Genomic DNA, 19,819 nt, shown 5'->3' with positions numbered 1-19,819 from the left:
CCATCCTGCATCTACCTCCTGAGTACTGGTGTTACAAATTCGTGTGACCGTACCTGGTTTGGACAGTGCTGGGGATGGATCCCAGGGTTTTCCTCATAATGGATGAGAACTCTACCCACTGAGCTACAAGTTGCCTCTAGGAATTCACTCTTTTCTTTTGCTGACTAAAGGGTTAACCTTGATGGCCCAGTAGTTTGCTTCCAGCACAGGTCTTTCCCATCCTGGGATTGTTGCCAAAAGATAAGGAAACACTAACACTATGTTGGAGAACTTCCATTTTGTCAGCATTCCAAGGGAGAGCAGATACATGACTAGCCCTACTTGATGGATAAGGCATACATACCATTAAGGAAAGGGACGGCCAAAGTCCGTAGTCTGCACAGAAGTGGACTCTGTTTGGAAACAGCATCACCAAGACTTAGAAGTCATACCAACCACTGACAAGCACCGAATGAGCACCTACTGCATACACGGAATCCTCCAAGAGTTGGAAGTCCACAGTGACAGGGAATTAGAGTGAGCCTTGTTCTCTCGGACAGGGTTCTCAACCTTCCTAATGCTGCAACCCCTAAATACAGTCCCTCATGTTGTGGTGACCCCCAACCATAAAATTATTTGTATTGCTACTTCACAAATGTAATTTTGCTACTGTTGTGAATCGTAATTTAAATATCTGATATGCAGATGGTCTTTGGTGACCCCTGGGAAGAAGTCTTGACCCAAAGGTTGAGAACCACTGATCTAGGAGCCGCTGCTCTCATTAGATCCTGTGTTATGTATCAGCAGGGCTGATCTTCTGCCAGGGCACCACAAGCTACATGGTGTTTGATCACATTGGTGACCGTCCTGATGGTCTGCACAGGTGTCCCAGGGGAAGTCATTGCTGGAGAAAAGAGTATATTGGAATATCGAGGAGGACCAAAGGGCTGAAAAGGACCACAGGAGTGACAGGTGGATATGCATGTTCAAGAACATCGAGACCTAGGACTGGGGAAATGGCTCAGTCAGTAAAGTACTTCCCCTGCAAACAAGCGGGTCTGAGTTCAATCTCCAGAACCCATGCAAAAAGAGCCAGACATGATGACATGTGCTTATAATCATAACACTGGGGAGATAGGTAGATCCCTGGGGCTGGCTAGTCAGCCAGCCTCGTCTAATGGGTGAGCTCCAGGCCAGTGAGAGATGCTGTTTATAAAAAAACAAATGGATGGCATGGGGAAGGGCAGATGAGCTTGTACTCTGTTCTCCATGTGCACACACATGTGGGGATGATCACATAAACACATACACAGAAAATACAGACCCCCAAACTTTTCCAAATGGGCTAGATCGCACGCACGCACGCACGCACGCACGCACGCACGCACATTCCCAGAGCCACTGGGACTCAAACATGGTGGGCAGTGGGGGAGAACACGGGCACTGTAATCAGCAGACTGATCTGCTTCCTGTTTGTGCCGGGCAACTGGCCTCTCTGAGCTTCAGTTTTTCTAGCTGTAAAGGTAAGAGGTATCACACTGGTAAAACTGTGAGGAGCCACTGCAATGAGACATTAAGAAGGGCAGAGGTATTTGCCTGGCTCATCCACAGCATTTGAGATGCTGATTGCCACTGTGGGCTCCCCTCCCACACAGCTGCCATCGAGACCTAGCCTCCATCTGCAGCCCTTCTTGGGGCACAGGGCAGTGTGATCTGGACCTCATGCTGTCCCCACCGCCTGACCTCCTCTGCACGTGGGGACAATGATATACTGATTTCAAAGTGTACCACAAGGATGAAATGAGCCATGAAGGTGCTCTGTCTTCTGGCATCACTTCCCTTCCTGTTCTTGATGCCAAAACCTTTACTCTGATAGGCTTGGCAAAAGGCAAGAGAAGGGTGTCAGCCTGGCTCTGCCATTTGCTGTGTGTCTTCTGCAAGTGAAAGCCTCTCTGTGGTCAGTTTTTTCGCCTGCAAAATCATTATATGAAGAACTGTGGTACATTAGAGTTAGCCTACAGGAAGTTATCAATTCACGTTGGAGTGTCTGCCCACCAACACACACACACACACACACACACACACACACACACACACACACACTAGCAAGCACAGGTGCACTCAGTGAGGTGAGAGATGCTTGTGACTGTGAGAACCCTGGCTGCCAAGTCCACCAAGCTACTGCAAAGTACTGCCTACTTTTGCTATCTCTAGCCCTCCCAGTACTCTGCTGAGGCCTGGGTGTCTTTTCTCCATTTTACAGGAAGACAGATAGGAGTGAGACCAGGGTGAGCTGCTAGCTGTGAATTAGACAGAGGCCTGCAGGGGAGTCATCCAGATGAGGGCAGAGGTGGAGGCTGGAGGGATGATGTATTCACAAGCCAAAGGATTTTAAAGAGGTACTAGCTACCAGGAGCTGGAGGGTCTAGAGCCACAGGAGGGAGCAGCTTGCCTACTTTAATAGCAGACCTCTGGCCTGCAGTTTTTATTCTTTTCTTTTCGCCAGAGCTGAGGACCGAACCCAGGGCCTTGCACTTGCTAGGCAAGTGCTCTACCACTGAGCTAAATCCCCAACCCCTATTCTTTTATTTTTTAACCACCAAACTTGTGACCATTTATAGCTGCCTTAACAAGCTAGGGTTAAAAACTGGTGTTAAGGGTCTGGAGAAATAGCTCAGCCATTAAGGATACTGGCTGTTCTGGTTCAGATTCCAGGACCCGCAGGGTGGCTCACAACTGTCTGTAACCTTAATTCCAGGTGATCTGATGTCTTCTTCTGGTCTCCTCCAGTACCAGGCACACACCAGGTGCTCATACACACAGGCGATCAAAAAAAAAATAAGTTTAAATAATTTTTAAAAAGAAGTATTTAAAAGACAGATTAAAAAACTGGTGTTATGAATTTTTGATTAGGGGCTGGGCTATAGCTCAGTTGGTAGACTGTCTAGAACACATGAAGCCCTTTGTTTGAACCCCAATATCTCATAAATTGGGCATAGTGGCACACACCAGTAATTCTGTCCCTTGGAAGGGAGAGGTAGACCAGAAGTTCAAGGCCATTTTTTGGGTATGTAGTAAATTTGAGGACAGCCAAAATTTTTTTTTACTTTAAAATTTATTATTGTAGGGAGGTGAGGGCCTTCAATAGTGCTGCCATGTGAAGGCAAACTGACAATTTTTGTAGGGTTGGGTCTTTCACTTTTATGTGGGTCCCAGGAATTCCAAGTCAGGCACATGGCTTGCACAGCCTTTACCCACTGAGACATCTTGCCTGCCCCCTACTTTATTTTCTGAGCAAGGTCACCCTATGCTGCTCAGGCTGGCCTTGAACTTGCCAGGTACTCCAGACTGGCGTCAAACTCTCAATCCTCCTGCCTCAGCCTTGCAAGTGCTAGGATTACAGGTGTGTATGACCACAACTGTCTTGCTTCTGGTATTTCAGATGCATACTCCCTTACCAACTAGTGCGGTCTGGGTGTGTCTCCTGAGGTTCCTAACAGAACAGCAATGGAGGCAGGAAGGCTTGACTGGGGGGCACTAGGAGGCAGATCATTTCCTCTATCTTTCCCGTTTCTCTGGAATGTGATCCTTCTACGAACCTCAGCCCAACCCAGAGGGGACAAAGTCCAGGGCTGGTAAAACTGTCCTCAGTATCTCCCTCAGCACAGACTTGAGTGCCTAGAACTGAGAGACTTGTCTAATAGGTTAAGGTACAGCAAAGCTCTGTGCTGCCTGTGTACCACTACTGACAGTAGCATGGCTGGTTTGGAGATATGTCAGGGAGCCAATTAAAAAATTTATATATATATATGTCAGGGAGGGAGGCAGGGAGGAAGGGAGGGAGGGAGGGAGGGAGAGAGAGAGAGAGAGAGAGAGAGAGAGAGAGAGAGAGAGAGACTGAAGCAGCAGAAGGCCATGAGAGACCCTAAAGCTATGGGCTGTGTGACCTCAGCTCAGGAACCTACCATGCCAAGTCTTCATTCCCCCTTCTGGAATACAAAGAGTGCCTTTGCCAAGTGGTATGCATTTAAACTCCGATCATATTAGTTGAGCTTTTTGACTTTGTAAAACCGTGTATGGCTGGCGGTGGTGGCGCATGCCTGTAATCCCAGCACTCGGGAGGCAGAGGCAGGTGGATCTCTGTGAGTTGGAGGCCAGCCTGGGCTACAGAGCTAGTCCAGGACAGCCTCCAAAGCTACAGAGAAACCCTGTCTTGAAAAACCAAAACCAAAACCAAACCAAACCAAACCAAAACATGTATTCTGAGCTGATAGTGAACTCTCTATGTAGCCCAGGGTAGCAATCCTTTTATATGAGCCTCCTAAATGCTGAGATAACATGTGTGAAACACTCTACCCAACAATGTGGTTTGTTTTTTTAAATGGGGAAAAGCCCCTAGGGAGGGAAAAAGGTTTTATTTTTGTTTTTAAAAGTACATGGTAAATTGTCATAAAAATACTTAATTCTCTAATCATGTTCATTTACAAAGCCACCCAATTTGACAAAGTCAAGTTTTAAAAATGAAAACTTGAAATCTGTAGATTCAAACTCCTAAGCGCGATGGAAACCTCACACCTTAGTCTTTTCACCCGTTCACTAGCACTTTCTTCTGCCGTCAACTCAGGGTGAACAGTTCAGGACGGTGTGAAGATGTGTGCGCAAGACGATTTTATGATTTCATTTCGGGTTCAACGTTTCAAAATACTGACTATAAAGAACATATTGCTATTGTAAAATAAGTTTCTTGTAAGAGATGACTGAAGAAAAAAAACACAAAAGAAAAAAAAAGCCCCCCCTAGAGGCCTGGAAGCAGAGATACCACCCCAGGAGTGCTTCCAGTGTGTGTGTGTGTGTGTGTGTGTGTGTGTGTGTGTGTGTGTGTGTGTGTAGGGGCTTCAAGCACCATGACACACACGCAGAGGTCATCTGGCAGGAGCAGATTCTCTCTGCTGTCTGGCTCTGGGTATCGAACTTAGGTTGTCAGGCTTGGCAGCAGGTGCTCCCGCCTGCCGAGCTATCTTGCTGGCTCCTTTGTTTTAAGGCAGAGTCTGCTGATGTTTCTGTAGTGCTACATATTCTGGGGCAGCTGGTCCTTGACCCTCTGGGAGATTCTTATCTCTACCTCCCTCCCATCTTTCTGTAGGAGTGATTACAATGGCATTCTTACCCACTGAGCCATCCCATTGGCTTCTCCTTTTTTTTTTTTTTTTGGTTTTTCGAGACAGGGTTTTTCTGTAGCTTTGGAGGCTGTCCTGGAACTCACTTTGTACCTGGAACTCACTTTGTAGACCAGGCTGGCCTCGAACTCACAGAGACCCACCTGCCTCTGCCTCCCCAGTGCTGGGATTACAGGCGTGCGCCACCACCGCCCGGCACAGCATTGGTGTTTTGATCCTCCTGCCTCAGCTTCCTGAGTTCTAGGGTGACAGGTGTACACTGTATACGTGGAAGGACTCTCCATTTGAATACGAGTCCAGATTTTTTTTTTCCTGTTTCCACTGGGAAAATAGGACATCTGGCCATGCACCAGACCCCTGGGAGAACAGCTGGGTTATGGGCAAACCTTGCCTGTGCAGACGCTAGGTCCAGGAGTCCTGGGGGAAGATACCTGCTTATGGCTACAGGTAAGTTCAGCAGTAGAAGTCAGAATACGGAAGACAGGCTCACTGCCTTGCGCTGGCAAACATTGAGTCAATGACTTGTGGTGCCTACGTTTCTTCCCTGGGAAGGGTGCCATTGGTAGGTGACTGACATGCCAGATTCCACTTCCAACATGAATAAGCTGCTGCACCAGGCTGATGTCTGGACTGCTCCACATCTGGGAGTTGTGATTTGGATGGCAGCATTAGGACCCATTGCTGAGGTATTAGGAACCTAGGCCTGTAAGAATCCCATCAGTGGGAGCTGGAGAGATGGCTCAGAAGTTAAAAGCATTTGTTGCTATTGCAGAGGACCTGGGTTTGGTTTCCAACACCCACATGGTGGGTCAGTCCAGCTCTAGTAGATCCAATGTCCTCTTTTGATCTCTGCAAGCACCAGGCATACATGTGAACATACAGAGATACAAAGCATTCATACACATATTTAAAAATTTAAAAAACGAACCCCACCAGCAAGTTAGGGATCTACTTGAGTATAGCTCCCACTTAGGGGTTTAAGGTCCCCAAACCACCTCAGTCACAGAGAGCAGGCTTGGGCCAGGGGACAGATGTATCCAGTTTATATGGAGCTCTTTGCCCTAATCAGAGCCATGTCTTGGTTGGTCTTCATGGGTTCATGGCTGCTGGGCTCCCAGGCTAGTCTTTCTCCCTGGCTGAATGCTGAGGCAGAAGAAAAGCAGGGCACTGGCATGGGGGGGAGGGCACTTGGGGAGTCAGGTGATGAGCAGTCCCACAGAGTTGGGATTATTAGTACACACCCAGATACAATTACAGGTACTTCACACCATTGGGTGGCTTGCTCTTGGAACTTGGGGGTGAACACTACATTTCTGTTTTAAGGAATCTGTGTTCTACTCAGTTCTCTTGAAGGGACCTCTTTCTTCCCATCTTACTCCCAAAGGAAGCCATTTTGGAACAAACATAAATACAGGCAGGCAATCCAAGCTACCCTAGATTGGATCACACTCTGGATGGCTTCAGGGCCTATATGCACCAGCAGCTCCCCCACACCTGCCTCTCCAGCCATGGGGGTTTGGGACCTGAATGACACCCAGCTGGATTTGGACTCGGTTTACAGCCATTCTGTTCCCTGCAGGCTTTCTCCTGTGCTGATCCCACAGAAGCTCAGTAGCCCTTCTGGTTCATCCTGCGCCCTAGGGTTAGCTCCCAGCATCCCCTAGGGGTCCCCCAGTGCTCCCCAATATTTAGTTCTCTAGCACTTTGGAAGGAGGTAGACAGGCAAGGTGAGGAAAAGATGGCAGAAAGGCTGTGCGGAGGAAGGAGCCCTGAGCACTGGGACCTGCCACAGACACCCAGAGCTTCTCAACATGAGGCCTGGAGTGTGCTGAAGTCGAGCCAGCAACAGTGGCCTGGACACTGACTATCTTCTCCCAAGACAGAGTGCGCGCCCAGGACTGAGCTGAATCTGAGAAGCTTGGAAGGGAGGCAAGGGAGCAGAGACCTGAAAAGCTTGGGTGTGAGGGCTGGGGTCTTACTCACTTCTATAGTCCCAATCTCAGCATGAGGTCTGGTCCTATAGCTGAAGCAAAGAGGAGAAGTAATCTTCCCCTGGTTTCCTGTGGTTGCCCCAACCTCAATCATAAGCCACATCCTCCTCCCTGGAGGCCTTGATCTAGAGTCAAGGTGTGGTGGCCGACGTCCCCACAGAAGGCACAGGGGAGGATCTGGCCAGCCTCTTGCCATCCCTTAACTATAGTCTATCTTCACACGCATTTTCTGTCCTTGCCACCTGTGCCCAGGAAAACAGTTTCTACTAGGGCATTCTCATTGAATTTGGGACCTATCCTTAATCTGGTGCAGTGTGGCTTGATTCTGACCTTCATTATATCTGCAGAGACCCTATTTCTGAATAAGGCCACATTTAGAGGCTCTAGGTGGACATGATTTTTTAGGGGCTGTTATTCAATCCAGCATGGCTTTAAATAACAAACCACACAGCAAGAAGGCAGATTGAACTAGTGGAGCCCCATCCAGGGCCTTCTATGGTTCCAGCCCCAGCTTTCCAGCCTGAAAGCTTTGGGCAACACCCATGACCTCCAGTGCCACCTGCCAGGCTGGACTCTAGGCTGCCTTTACAGATGAGGAAACGGGCTCAGAAGGGTTAAGTAGGTGGTCCGGGTCTCGCAGCTAGCTGCCAGAGCCGGGGCAAAGCACCCAGGTGTCTGTGGGTGCTGGGGCATTCCTACAGCAAGAAAGGGTGTGCTGTCTTCCAGGTTAGGCTTCTTTGTTTCGTGGCCCTTACACTTAACAGATGGATGTCTTCTCAGCAACTATACAGAACTGTGATTCAGTAGTCTGCCCTGGGGCCTAGTGGACTCCCCAGGAGTCCCATTTACTCCTAAGCCTCCCAGCACATGGGGTACCTAGAAAAATGCGCCCAAGGGGGTGGGTAGGGCACGGGAACAGTTTACCAGTTCTTGGCGGGCAATATCCGCTCAAGGTGGGAGACTCGAGGCCAGGAATGTTCTGCCTAGAGTTTTCAGCACCTTGGACCAGACAGGAAGGCTCTATTTGCTGGCTTCACATGCTTGACTGCAGGGTCTGCAGCGGGGCTCAGCTTGACTCAGGTCCCGATATCCTATGCCCAGGAAGGGACAGCCGGCCTATACCTCCAGGACATTAGAGAATGTCATCCAGGAATGGGAGTGGGGCATCTCGTCCCGGGTCTCAGTTTCTCTGTCTGCACGAGGTGGGCCCTGCATCCTAAGCACTGGAAGGGGCTGGATGCTCGCCTCCCCTTCCCCCAACTGCTTCTCGGTGCCAATCAAAAGCCAGGGTTGTGGCAGTCCTTGAGCCCTGCCCCTACCCGTGGGTTTGCATTTTCTCGGTTCCAGGGCCCGAGGTTTCCCGTTGACAGGGCGAACTAACTGGCCGGCTGACAGACCTGGCTGACAGATGTTGGGGAGAAGGCTTGCTCTTCCCATCACCTTCACGAAGCGGGCCTGCCGCCTCAAAAACGCAGGTGCTTGCCCACTGTGAGCTCACCACCTTTTCAGCAGCCCCCCGGGAGGGTATTATTACCCGCATCTTCCCGGGGAGGCATCTAGGGCTTAGAGAGAAATAGCGACTCGCCCAAGGTCACATAGCGTGGCTCGGGCAGATCAAAGGGAAACCCGGCGCCAGTAGTTCTTCTAAGGCCCATCGCCACCTCCTTGCCATCGCGTTCTGGAATAAAGCACCAAGGCCCAACGCCCGTCTTTTCCCAAAAATAAGGCTCCGGGTTAATCTGAGGGAACAAAAGCGCCCAAGAATCCATCCCAGATTTTCCACCATTCCGATTCCCGCCAACCAATCCGCTAGCGCCGGTCGCCAGGGGGCGGGTGAGGGCGGGCTCGGAGTGATCGACAGTGCCTCTCAGAGGCGGGGCCTCGGCTCTGACCAATCCTGCGAAGCTGCTGGCCCGAGTCCGACCGCAGAACAGGCGGCAGGGCCAATCGGCGTGGGGGGGCGGGCCCGGCCAGCCCGGGCTGTCGCGAGAGGCGGCCACCCCGCCCACTCCGCTGGCCGCGGCCGCCCGTGCTCGCGAGCGCGCTCTGCTCAGCTCCGACGGCCCGGGCCGCGATCCGTCCGCGGGTCCGGCTGGATCACTCCGCCACGCCAGGCCCGTCCGGGCGCCGCGCCCAGCCTCGCAGCGGGTAACGGCCGGCCTGGGCGCAAGCGCAGGAGGCGGCATGGCCGGGGCGGCTCCGTCGGGGGGCGGCCCGCACTGACAGACCCTGCGGCGCGCGGGGAGATGGGGGCGGCCGCCTCCCGGGCGACGACGACGACGACGAGGAGCGGCCGCCGCCGCTGCCGCGCACCGGCCGCCGCTGGGGACGGGCGCGGGCAGGGCGCCTCCCCGTGAGCGGCGGCCCCGAGGCCGCACGCCGCCCCCAGCCGCCCCGGCCGCGGCCCCGGCTCCGGCCGCCGCGGGGCCCCTGGCGGGCGGCTCCCCCGGCCCGCGCGCGCCCGGCCCGCGCCCGCGCCCGGCCCGCGCGCGCGCGGCCTCGCCCGGCCCCGGCGCCCGGCCGCGGCCCTGCGCGCCCCCCGGCCGCCCGCGCGCGGCTCCCGGGCCCGGCGGCGGGCGCGGCGCGGGCGGCAGCATGGTGGAGAAGCGCTGCCCGTTGCAGAGGGACGGCGTGTACCGCTGGTTCTCCGAACTGCCGTCGCCGCAGCGCGTGGAGTTCCTGTGCGGCCTGCTAGACCTGTGCATCCCTCTCGAGTTGCGCTTCCTCGGCTCGTGCCTGGAGGACCTGGCACGCAAGGACTACCATTCGCTGCGCGACTCGGAGATTAAGGCTAACAACCCGGCGGACCTAGGCAGCCTCACCAACCTGACGGACGAGGTGGTGCGTAGCAAGCTGCTGGTGTCGCTGGCGCTGCTGGGCTCGGAGCAGCGCGAGGCTGCGGGCGTGTTGTACCGCACGCTCACGCACACCGACTCCATCATCCACAACTACGGGCTGCAGCTCAACGAGGGACGCACGGGCGATGAGTTCCTTCTGCTCTTCACCATGGCCTCCAACCACCCGGCCTTCAGCTTCCATCAGAAGCAGGTGCTGCGCCAGGAGCTCACGCAGATCCAGAGCAGCCTGAACGGCAACGGCGGCGGCGGCGGCGGCGGCGGTGGCGGCGGCAAGAGCGCGCCCGGGCCCGGCGGCGCTCTGCCCACCTGCTCCGCTTGCCACAAGGTGAGCGCGCGCGTGCGGTCGGGCAGCGCGTCTGGGGTCCTTCACTGGCCAGCCTGCAGAGGACCCACTAGGGACCCGGTGGCCGGCGTCAGTGCGCAGCCCCTTTGTGTGTTCTGTGTCACAGCCCACGCTGGAGACGCGATAAGGCCTTTGTGCTGTCACCCGGGCTCTTGGGTGACAGATAACAACAGTTCAGCAATATGTCGACTTGCTCTGGCCAGATCTGGTGTTTCTGCGAAGGCTCTGGAACCTTGGCCCAGGTGGGCCCTGCCCCTGACTTCCTGACACAGGTGTCCCCGGGCGGGCGGGAGGGCGCGCGCGTGCATGGCAGGGGTACGATGTACACGAACGTGTGTATGCGTGTGCGTTCGTGTGGGTTGTGCGCACTGGTAAGCATGACTGTCTGGAGAGCCTGGCCATTGACAAGGGTTTTCTGCAGCCTCGATGCCTCTGTGTGTGAGTTTTCACTAGTTGTTACCCGACATCGGGGAGAGCCCAAACCCACGGAGGTGGGATCTGGTCTTAGGATGACAAGTCAGCTTGCTGGGCAGGAAGGTCAGCCTGACCGTCTGTTCAGAAACGCCAGCTTTGGCCCAAGTGTTTGAGGCGCAGCACCTGCTTCTGGTGAAAGCTGAAGGCCAGGTTTTTGGAGGCCATGCTGAAGAGCTGAAGGAACTCATGCCCCTCCGGCCCTCTTAGCCATAGCCCATAGTTGTGGATGATGGAGTCGGTGGGTATTTGGACCTTTGGAGGCCTTTAGCAGCTTTGGATCCGGGAGCCCACATTTGCTGTAAGAGAAAGGCTGTCCAGTGCCAGGGGGCCATTTAGGTACCACACGGTGTCCTTGGCAGTAGGAGGCCACAATTGGGCCTCCTGCCCAGCTTCTCTGCAGCCTTTGAGTGTTTGAAGTTAGAGCTCTGACACTCTTCCCTTGCCCAAGGTGAACAAGGTGGGATGGCCAAGAAAGCAAGCCTCTGTTTCCTTTCAGCTCTCTTTGAACCTTGAGTTGTGGCTTCTCCTTTTTAATGTCTTCCTCTAAGAAGTGGTTGTGGTTCCTTAGATGGGTTTTTGTGGTGTCTTATCTTTTCAGTGACATTTGCCTCTGAGACAGTGGTTTTCTGTTTTGTTTTTGCTCCCCCGCTACCCGCCTCCTACCCTCCATAGTTAGTTTCCCACCTCACTTCTTTATTGTGTGCTGGGTATCTGTCAACAAGAAAGGCAGGGCCCAAGGAAATTTCAGCTCCCCAGGCCAACAAACTGTCACCTGTCTGGGGAGTCTGGGTTGCTGTGGTCTCCTCACCTGCAAATAGTTTTGTTCAAGACCATGCACTTGCCATTTCCCATTTTTGCTTCAGCCAGACCACTGTGTGAGTGAAGCTCACAGTACATCCAGGGGGATCACTCTGTGTAAAAGTGGTGGTGACTCTTATTTTAGTAGGGCAGTCAGTTCAGAATAGAAGTGTCTAGAACAAATGTCTTGGGTCCTCTCCCACCTACACACTGTTGGAGATGGAGCCTAGAACCTTGTGCATGCCAGGCAGGTGCTCTGCCACTGACAGGCTCCACCAGACTCCAACCAGCTCTCAGAACATCTTGTATAAGATAGCCTTTGTCTCAGTCAAAAGTCCATTGAGAGGTGAAGGAGTTAATCTAGTCCCCAGGGTCAGGGTACTAGTCACCAGTATAACCTCAGCCTTTGTCTCTTGTGCAGTAGAAGGCTGGGCTAAAGTACTCCAGAGGTGACAGGGCAGCTGGCAGCTGTGCCATCAATGGGGCCTTCCCGACCATGCCGGCCGGCTTTTCAGTGCATTTGGCAGAGGTGTGCATTGTCTGGCTTAAATATCTTAAATGTCTTGCCCTGGGCATTGTGGCTCTTTCAGGAATTATGTGGGTCTGACACGGTTGGGGTCCTCTTTGGAAATTTAGGGACACTGCTTGACCCTGGAACAGGGACTCATGGCTTAGCAATGAAGACTGGGTCATGTTTGCCTAGGTCCAAACAGAACCTTTTTCTTTTTCTTCTACCTGGCTCTAAGTCACTCCCAAAGGGACTTTAGCTCCCTTAGCTGGACTTTGGGCTCACTGGCAGCTCTGAAATTGAAGCCTAATGGTGTCCTTGGAGGAGGATCCTTGGAGGATGAAGTCCAGCTGAGTGCCTGCTTAGTCCTGGACTGGCCCCGGGCCTCTCTGTCCTCAGGAGCAGGCAGCCTGTGCATTCCTTCCTCAGAGGTGCACTTGATCTTGAGACTCTGCTCTCAGAAATAAAGATGGGGGTTGCTTTCAGATGTCTTTGTCTGCTTTAAAATTTTATTTCGAGGTGGTGGTGGTACACGCCTTTAATCCCAGCACTTGGGAGGCAGAGTTAGGCAGATCTCTGTGAGTTTGAGGCCAGCCTGGGCTATAAAGTGAGTTCCAGGAAAGGCGCAAAACTACACAGAGAAACCCTGTCTCAAAAAACAAAACAAAACAAAATATTTCTCTTACCTTTATGAAAAACTCATTATTTGTAGTCAGTTCTCTAAGCTCTCACTTTTCATTTTATTTAAAAAATGCACAATGTTTTGAGTAATTCTAGGAGTTTAAAAGTGTGGTTTATTTATTTTAAAGACCAGAATCTCTCTGTGTTGCTCACTCTGGGCTGGGAGTCACTATCCTCCTGTCTCAGCCTCCTGAGAGCTGAGAGGATAGGTATGCACCAAGCCCCGCTTTGGATGTCATGGCTTATTTCAGAAAACCATTTGCTGTATTGAGCAAATTTGTATGGGAGGGTGAGGGACTGCAAGACTTAAGTCTCCTTAGTGCTGCCAATGCTTTCTGTCCCCTAGACGTGGTCTCAGGGTGCTATGGTGAGAACAGTGTTTGCATTTTATTTAAATAGAAAGCCTTGATTTTGGAAGCATGTTAAACCAAGACCTTTGACTGGGCAATGAGATACTGACCTATAATCAATCTGAGCACTCAGGAGGCTGAGGAAGGAGGATCTGGAGTTCAAGGCTGCCCTGGAGGGGTAGACTTGTACACTTGTTCAATTTGGTGGCAGGAAGCTGGTGCAAGAAAGCATTCACTCTGAATTGTTCTGGCCAGAGGTATTGTGCAGTGCTTTGTGGCCATTAACATGGTCGAACTCGAGACCATCTGATCACTCTTAAAGACACCAATACCTCTGAGCCATCACTCCCATTCTAACTTCCAGTGCTTCAGCAGACATGTTCAAATTTCTCTCTCCATGGATTTGTCTTCTGTGGTCATATACCATGTAAACGGAAGCACAGATACTGGCCCTTTTGTGATGGGCTTCTTTCACTTGGCATGCTTTAATGACTGATTAATATTTATTCATCATGTGGATGGGCCACGGTTTATCTGTTCAGTGGGTAGGGGTTTGGATTGATGCTTAGTTGAGATCATTCTTTATGGTAAACTCCTGAGTGCCCAACATTAACACATGCTCCTCGGCACTCTGTTAGCACATGCTATCTCAAGGGACTTCATTCTTAGGATGGGCTGCCACCTGGGGGACTGCTGAGCAGGGCTACATAGCTGCCAGGCCCTCTAGGCACTATGATTACAATGGCAGGTGGAGTTGGCTGTGAGTCTGTCCTGTTATAGGTGTGATGGGGCATGGTCCAGTGACCCTGGTGTCTGTTCTGAAAGCCAGAACTACTTCATGGGAGTGTTTTTCTCTTAAGGGAAGTCCGAAGTGGTGTGCTGTGTGTGTGTGTGTGGGGGGGGGGGGGCGTGTATTGAGGTTCTGGTCTCGATTTTGGTGGATGTCCCTATAGTTCCAGAGCTGTCCACCTGGTTTTGGCTGTGTGTGCCCTAGGGTTTGCCCTCTGCAGACATATAGCAATCTCCACAGACTACTAATAATATTGCTAGTAAGCTCATACCTAAGACAGGCTTTGTTTCTACTTGGCTGCTTGTCTGTGTTACGCTCTTGCAAGTCATTGCAGTTCAAAGGTCAAACATTGGGGCAGTTTGTCCTGTGGGTATCATGTGAGGAGTAGATAGATGGCTTCACTTGATTTCTCTTATAACCCAGACACTGCACACTGCTGCCAAAAGCCCCCAGCAGTCTAAAGAGCTAGAGTTGATTGTGTCTTCAGGATACCCAGGACTTAGATACCATTTTTCTCCAGGACAGCTGATCTTCTCCCTGAGTCTACTGTCTGTACACATTGCTCCCTGTATTTTTACCTAGGTGGGAGTACTTCAGTTTATGGTCAAAGTGACTGTCCTGTTCACAGTGAAGTGCATGATATGGGCTTTTAGACACCCTCAAACTCTATTTTAATGGCCGCCTTAGTGGCAGATCTCCAACAGCAAGTGGAAGCCTAGTAGTGTCTTGCAGTTACAGCGGTCCGCTTGCTGCCACGGAGTTGTGTGACTGTATGGCTCTGAAGTGATTGTCTTTTGCCTCACATTGAGCTCTAAGACTGTTGCTTTCCCAGTAGTCAGCCCGTGTGCACTTCAGTCATCATTTGAGCCCCATCTGAGCTGTGTGCTGGAGCGTCATGCTTCAGAACCTGGAAGCTGTCACAACAGGGTCTGATGCATAGCATGGCGACACTGTGTGTACAGGTAGCTAGCAAATGACCAGGAACAGTGCCAAGTCTTGTTGCTTTCTGAAGCCATTGTTTGCTGAAGTTCCATTTCTGTCCATTGTGCCTCAGTCCTCTGTGCCATATTTCCCTTGCTTTTGGGTTGAGAGCACACTTATGATATATAGTTTCCAGACCATTGACATGCATACTGCTAAAGGTGCCACCTAGATGTGCTGTCTATAGACTGGATGGCTGCTGGCTTCTGTGAGGCTGTGGGTAGAGAACAGTAATTTTTTTTAAAGATTTATTTTTATATTATTTGTATGGGTGTTTTGCCTGTATGTATGTCTATACCACGTACATGCCTGGTGCCTGTGAAGGAGAGAAGAGGTATCAGATCCATGGGACTGAAATTACAGATGGTTGTAAACTTCCATGTGGATGCTGGGAATTGAACCCAGGTCCTCTGGAAGAGCAGCCAGTGCTCTTAACTGCTGAGCCAGTTCTCCAACCCCACATTTTAAAAAATTATTTTTGCCTGGGAAAAATAATTTCTACATTAGGGTTCCCTCCCTCCCTCCCTTAGCAGGGTAAGATTTCAGAAAAAAAAAAAAAAAAAAATCCTCACTCCTAGGACTTTGCTGGGACCCATCAGGGGTGAGCTCACCAGCAAGATTGTTGCAGGCTTTGACTTCAGACCTTAGATGTGTCTTCTGGGTCATTGTTAGCAAGGCAGTAGCAGGTGGCTCCATTGAGGAAAGAAGGAATGCTGTAGAAACATGGCATGCCAAAGGTAAAGTTATCTTTGTTCCTTGAGAGGCTGGGACAGGAGGCTTGTCATGAGGTAGAGGCTAGCCTTCGATCATAGTGAGGCCCTGTTTCAAAACAAAAAGCGAAGAGACTGTCAGGATCTCATGAAGCAGGCAACTCTGAATAGGATTTTGTTGTGGGTTGAAAGGCTTGGAGTTGTTTAAAGTGAGACCAGAATGGAAGCATATATTCTCTTGCAGTAGTTAGTTGGTCTTCTAATACCCTACAGGGCAGTTGGCTAGGGTGTGGAAGATCCTAAGCTGGTCCTGCACCAGCCAGCTTGTCTGCCTCTCCTTGGCCACAGATGGAAAGGTACAGGCCTTTAGGAGGCTTTCTCTTGATGTCCTGGCCTTAACATCCCTGTTCCTTCCATCAGATCTCTGTTTGAGTCCTGTCCTCTGTTTCCTCAGGGACTTGGCAGGGTCAGGGGTCTGAACTTTGCTATTTCCTGTCTCCTTTCTTCCCCTTCACCACCTTTGACCTCTACTGTTTTTCTGCTTGGTCCCTAAGCATGTTCATTGGCTTTCTAAACAAAGCTAGCCACCCTCCTTTGTCCCTCTAAGCATGGTTCCACCCTCTAATGGGGTCAGCATTTCTTCTGGACATACCCATGTATGTCTTGACACATACTTACACTTTGCTATACCACCACATGTGTGTTAACTAGCAACAGGACCCTCCTGCTCCATGCCCATGATGTCTACTCTCATCTTGAGATAGACCTAGCCTTCTGTTACTGCCCTTTGCCCTCTCATTTCTTCGGCTAAGTTTTTTTTTGTTGTTGTTGTTTGGTTTTTTGAGACAGGGTTTCTCTGTGTAACAGCTTTGGCTGTCCTGGAGCTCACTATGTAGACCAGGTTGGCCTCAAACTCACAGAGATCCTCCTGCCTCTTCCTCCCAAGTTCTGGGATTAAAGGCGTGCTCCACCACTGCCCAGCATGCTAAGATGCCTTTTTTATTGGTGAGAATTCAGTAGTTTCTTAATTTAAGTTTTAAGTAGTTGTGTAATCAGAGACAAATGGCCAAAATGGTACAAAAGGACTCTGGATGAAAAATCCCCTCATCAGGTCCAGCTGTTGCTCCTTTCTTTCTCTGGGACTCAGGCTATTTAATTTTGTATTTAAGGTGCTTGCTGGCCATGGTATTGCAGTCCTTCCAGCCAGCCTTTTAGAGGCCTCAAAACAAGGAAACAAAGTATCCTCCCTCCAAAAAAAAACCCCAAAACATAGTTTTTTACTTTCCCCCAGCCCCCCAATCCCTTTTGTAAAACATTTCTTTGTAGAGCTTTTGGGAGAGACTGTATGTACTTACATGTTTTTCCTCACACATCTATCCCTTGAGCTCTTTCTCTGCAGTCCGTCAGCATCACATGTGCCTACCATGTGAGTACGACTGAATTGTTCACCCTGGCATTGTAAACATGGCATTTACGTGTGTGTGTGTGTGGGGGGGGGGTCTATGCTGTTTAAAGCAGTAGCAGGGTGTGCCTACCTGTTCCTGTCCCCACACCTGTCAGTGCAATAGCAGACCTTGGTCACTGCCGTTCAGAGAGAAGAACCATCCTCAGGGTCCTCTCCAGATAATGTTGCACGTTTTTTCTGGTCACAAAGTGTTGGTGCATCTTCATGTTCCCTTCATGTTCTTTCCTACCAGGTAATGGGTCTTTGTGTTCTAGAAGCATCTGGACTTGTGAGAACATTGACTCTTGGAAGAGTTTTGTTTGTTTTCCTAGCTTTGACTTGTCCACAGTTTGGTTTGTTATACCATATATGACCTTTGGCCTAAGTAGAAATTTGCTACAGAGCACATCTATAAACAACACATATGTGACACATGTATGTGAGCATGATACAGCTTGAGGATACTTCCCGGTATCATCTGGCCAGAGCGTGTTCAGTCTCTTTTCTGTTGAATTACCCCATCTGGATTTGATTAGTGTGGGGGCAAAGCCCCTTGACACTGTACATTCCGGTCTCTTTCTCAGCACTGTCTATTGGATGATGGCCTTTACTCCCTAGGTGGAACTGCTCTTGTCACACACCCCATCACTATCTGGATTTGTTTCTGAACTCTCTGGATGGTTTTGTGGATATGTGGGAGGGTTTTTGTTCATAAGCTGGTGTCATTTTTCAGTGTGGACAAGAAACAACTTTATAGCTTCTTGACTTTTTTTTTTCTTTTTTAGTTAAATCACCAGATAACTTGGTGCCTTAACTCTCCTTAGAAACTACAGCAGTGTGCCTAACTTGTGACTTTGCCCTGGATCTGGTTTCTAATGGAGGGTACTGTGGTGGTGCCTGCATATGGTCTTGGGAAGTTGCTGTGGACTCCCCCTGTCTGGCCTGCAGTTGTCAGCATGGCATGCCTGTCTCTGTATAACATCTCTTGCAGTTCTCTGATGTCACACCATGAGCCTGTGTAGTGCGACTGCTCCATTGCCCACTTAATGGCTCACATATTCCAATCTTTCCATTACATCCTTAGAGATTTCTGCCCGGTTATGATCATAGATGTCTTCGTGTTTCTGTTGAAAGGCTCACTTGCTGGAGCACAGAGATGGTGATCATCCAGCATCCCTGCATTGCTCGTTCCAAGGAACATCTGTTCCAGCCAGTGAGAGGAGGGAAGGGCTGGTGCTGTGTAGCTCAGTGGCATGGCAGGAACTTTCATCTTCTGTCCTACATAATAGTCTTCGACTTGATCTTTCCTCTAGAGCTGCACAGCCCTCTGGAAAAACGTTGTGTCATGGTATTGGGCTTTGTGCTGTCTTCACTGCCAACACAGAGAATCCACAGGATCCTGAGCAAGTGCACCGAGTGGTGGGGGCCCTGTGAAGCATTGGGAACACTTTAGTGGGCTGTTTTCCTTGGCAGTCTGAGGGGTTTAATTCATTTTTGTAGAGTAACTGTTAGTCTTGAGAAAGGCTTGTGTGTACTGTGTTTCTTTTGTGTTCATGCTACTCTGACTTGTGGCAAGCTGGATGCTGTGGTTGCTAATGATTAGCAGTAAAGGGAGCAATCATGTCATTCCAGTGTCTAGCCTGCTTCTCTGTTAGTCCAACCAGTCTAGCTCATCCTCAGAAGGAAGAGTCATAGAATCATTTCCTGATTATTTGGGAACCACAGAATATCAGTAGAGTTCCTACAAAGGAATTTGTATGTCCTCAGGCCTCATACTGACTCAACAGTGAGCCTCATTAAAGCGCGCGCAGGTGGGAAGTCCTAGATGTGCCCAGTACAGCCACAGGCACTTTTGCACTTAAGATTTAGTTTATGAAGCAGAGGCCCAACCCCCTCCCTCAGCGCTCTAGACATGAGAATGATGCTTGGCAGTCTTGTGGTGCTGTTTGGTAAAGTTGAAGGGACATTTGAAGGTGCCAAAGTGACAGCTGTGGGAAGGTTGGTGTGGTACACTCAGGTATTGCCAAGCACCAGGCTTTTTGAGATGGGGTCAGAGGCTTCTGTGCTGTACAGGGTGCTGAAGGTTGGCAGGCATAGCACATTGGGAGGGTAATCTTCTGAGGGTGTGTGTGGGTGCCTGCAGTAGCTATCCAGTGGTTGATAGGGAGGCTCTGACTGCTCTGACTTCCCCTTTAGGGTCATATGAAATGTGAGATAGAGAACAAGGGTCCAAGAAAGGGGGGATGGATGGTAGCCCACATCAGCCACGTGGGCTCAGCACTGTCCCCAGTGCATTCCAGGGCTGTGTTGAATCATCACCAGAGTTAGTTGACCCATGTTCCTCTTTTAGCACCAAGAAAACAGGTAAGCCTTAGCAGTTTGCAAAGGTGGCATCAGTTGGTGGCTATTTTTATTATGTGAAGACAAAATGATGATATTTGTTTTAGTTCATTGTTAGAAATGGAAGGGGATCTCAGGGCAGTGAGACAGGAAGACAGCTTTTCTCTAGGAGGCTGCAGAGGTGGGTACGGTGGCTATTTAGGAGAGTGGGACTACCTGCAGGGCTCTGGCTTGGGACCCATAGTTCTCTCCTAGGACTGACTGCACTGGAGCCTTTAGGCCTGGTGTTGCTCAGTCCTACACACCAGTAGTTCTCTATGATTCATTTTCAGGCAGCACTCAGATTGTGCGAAATGAATAATTTTTTCCCCTTTGCCCTGTTTTTTGAGCCCATT

General features: G+C 50.6%; 1 protein-coding gene across 2 annotated transcripts in view; it reads left to right on the top strand.

The window, feature by feature from the left end:
- The first annotated feature begins 9,692 nt into the window (after positions 1-9,692).
- Zcchc14 (zinc finger CCHC-type containing 14) overlaps positions 9,693-19,819 on the top strand; it is a 55,812-nt gene continuing 45,685 nt past the window's right edge. For both annotated transcript variants that reach the window (XR_004944977.1, XM_036187584.1), the window contains exon 1: positions 9,693-10,330. Coding sequence is in view for 1 of the 2 variants with exons in the window: in XM_036187584.1 (XP_036043477.1) it covers positions 9,743-10,330 (588 nt within the window). In the remaining variant the exon portion in view is untranslated. The remainder of the gene's footprint in view (positions 10,331-19,819) is intronic.

The sequence above is a fragment of the Onychomys torridus genome, chromosome 5, assembly GCF_903995425.1.
Source record: "Onychomys torridus chromosome 5, mOncTor1.1, whole genome shotgun sequence".
NCBI lineage: Eukaryota > Metazoa > Chordata > Mammalia > Rodentia > Cricetidae > Onychomys > Onychomys torridus.
Note: the sequence above shows the minus strand (reverse complement) of the source record. Positions and strands in the feature narration are given on the sequence as shown.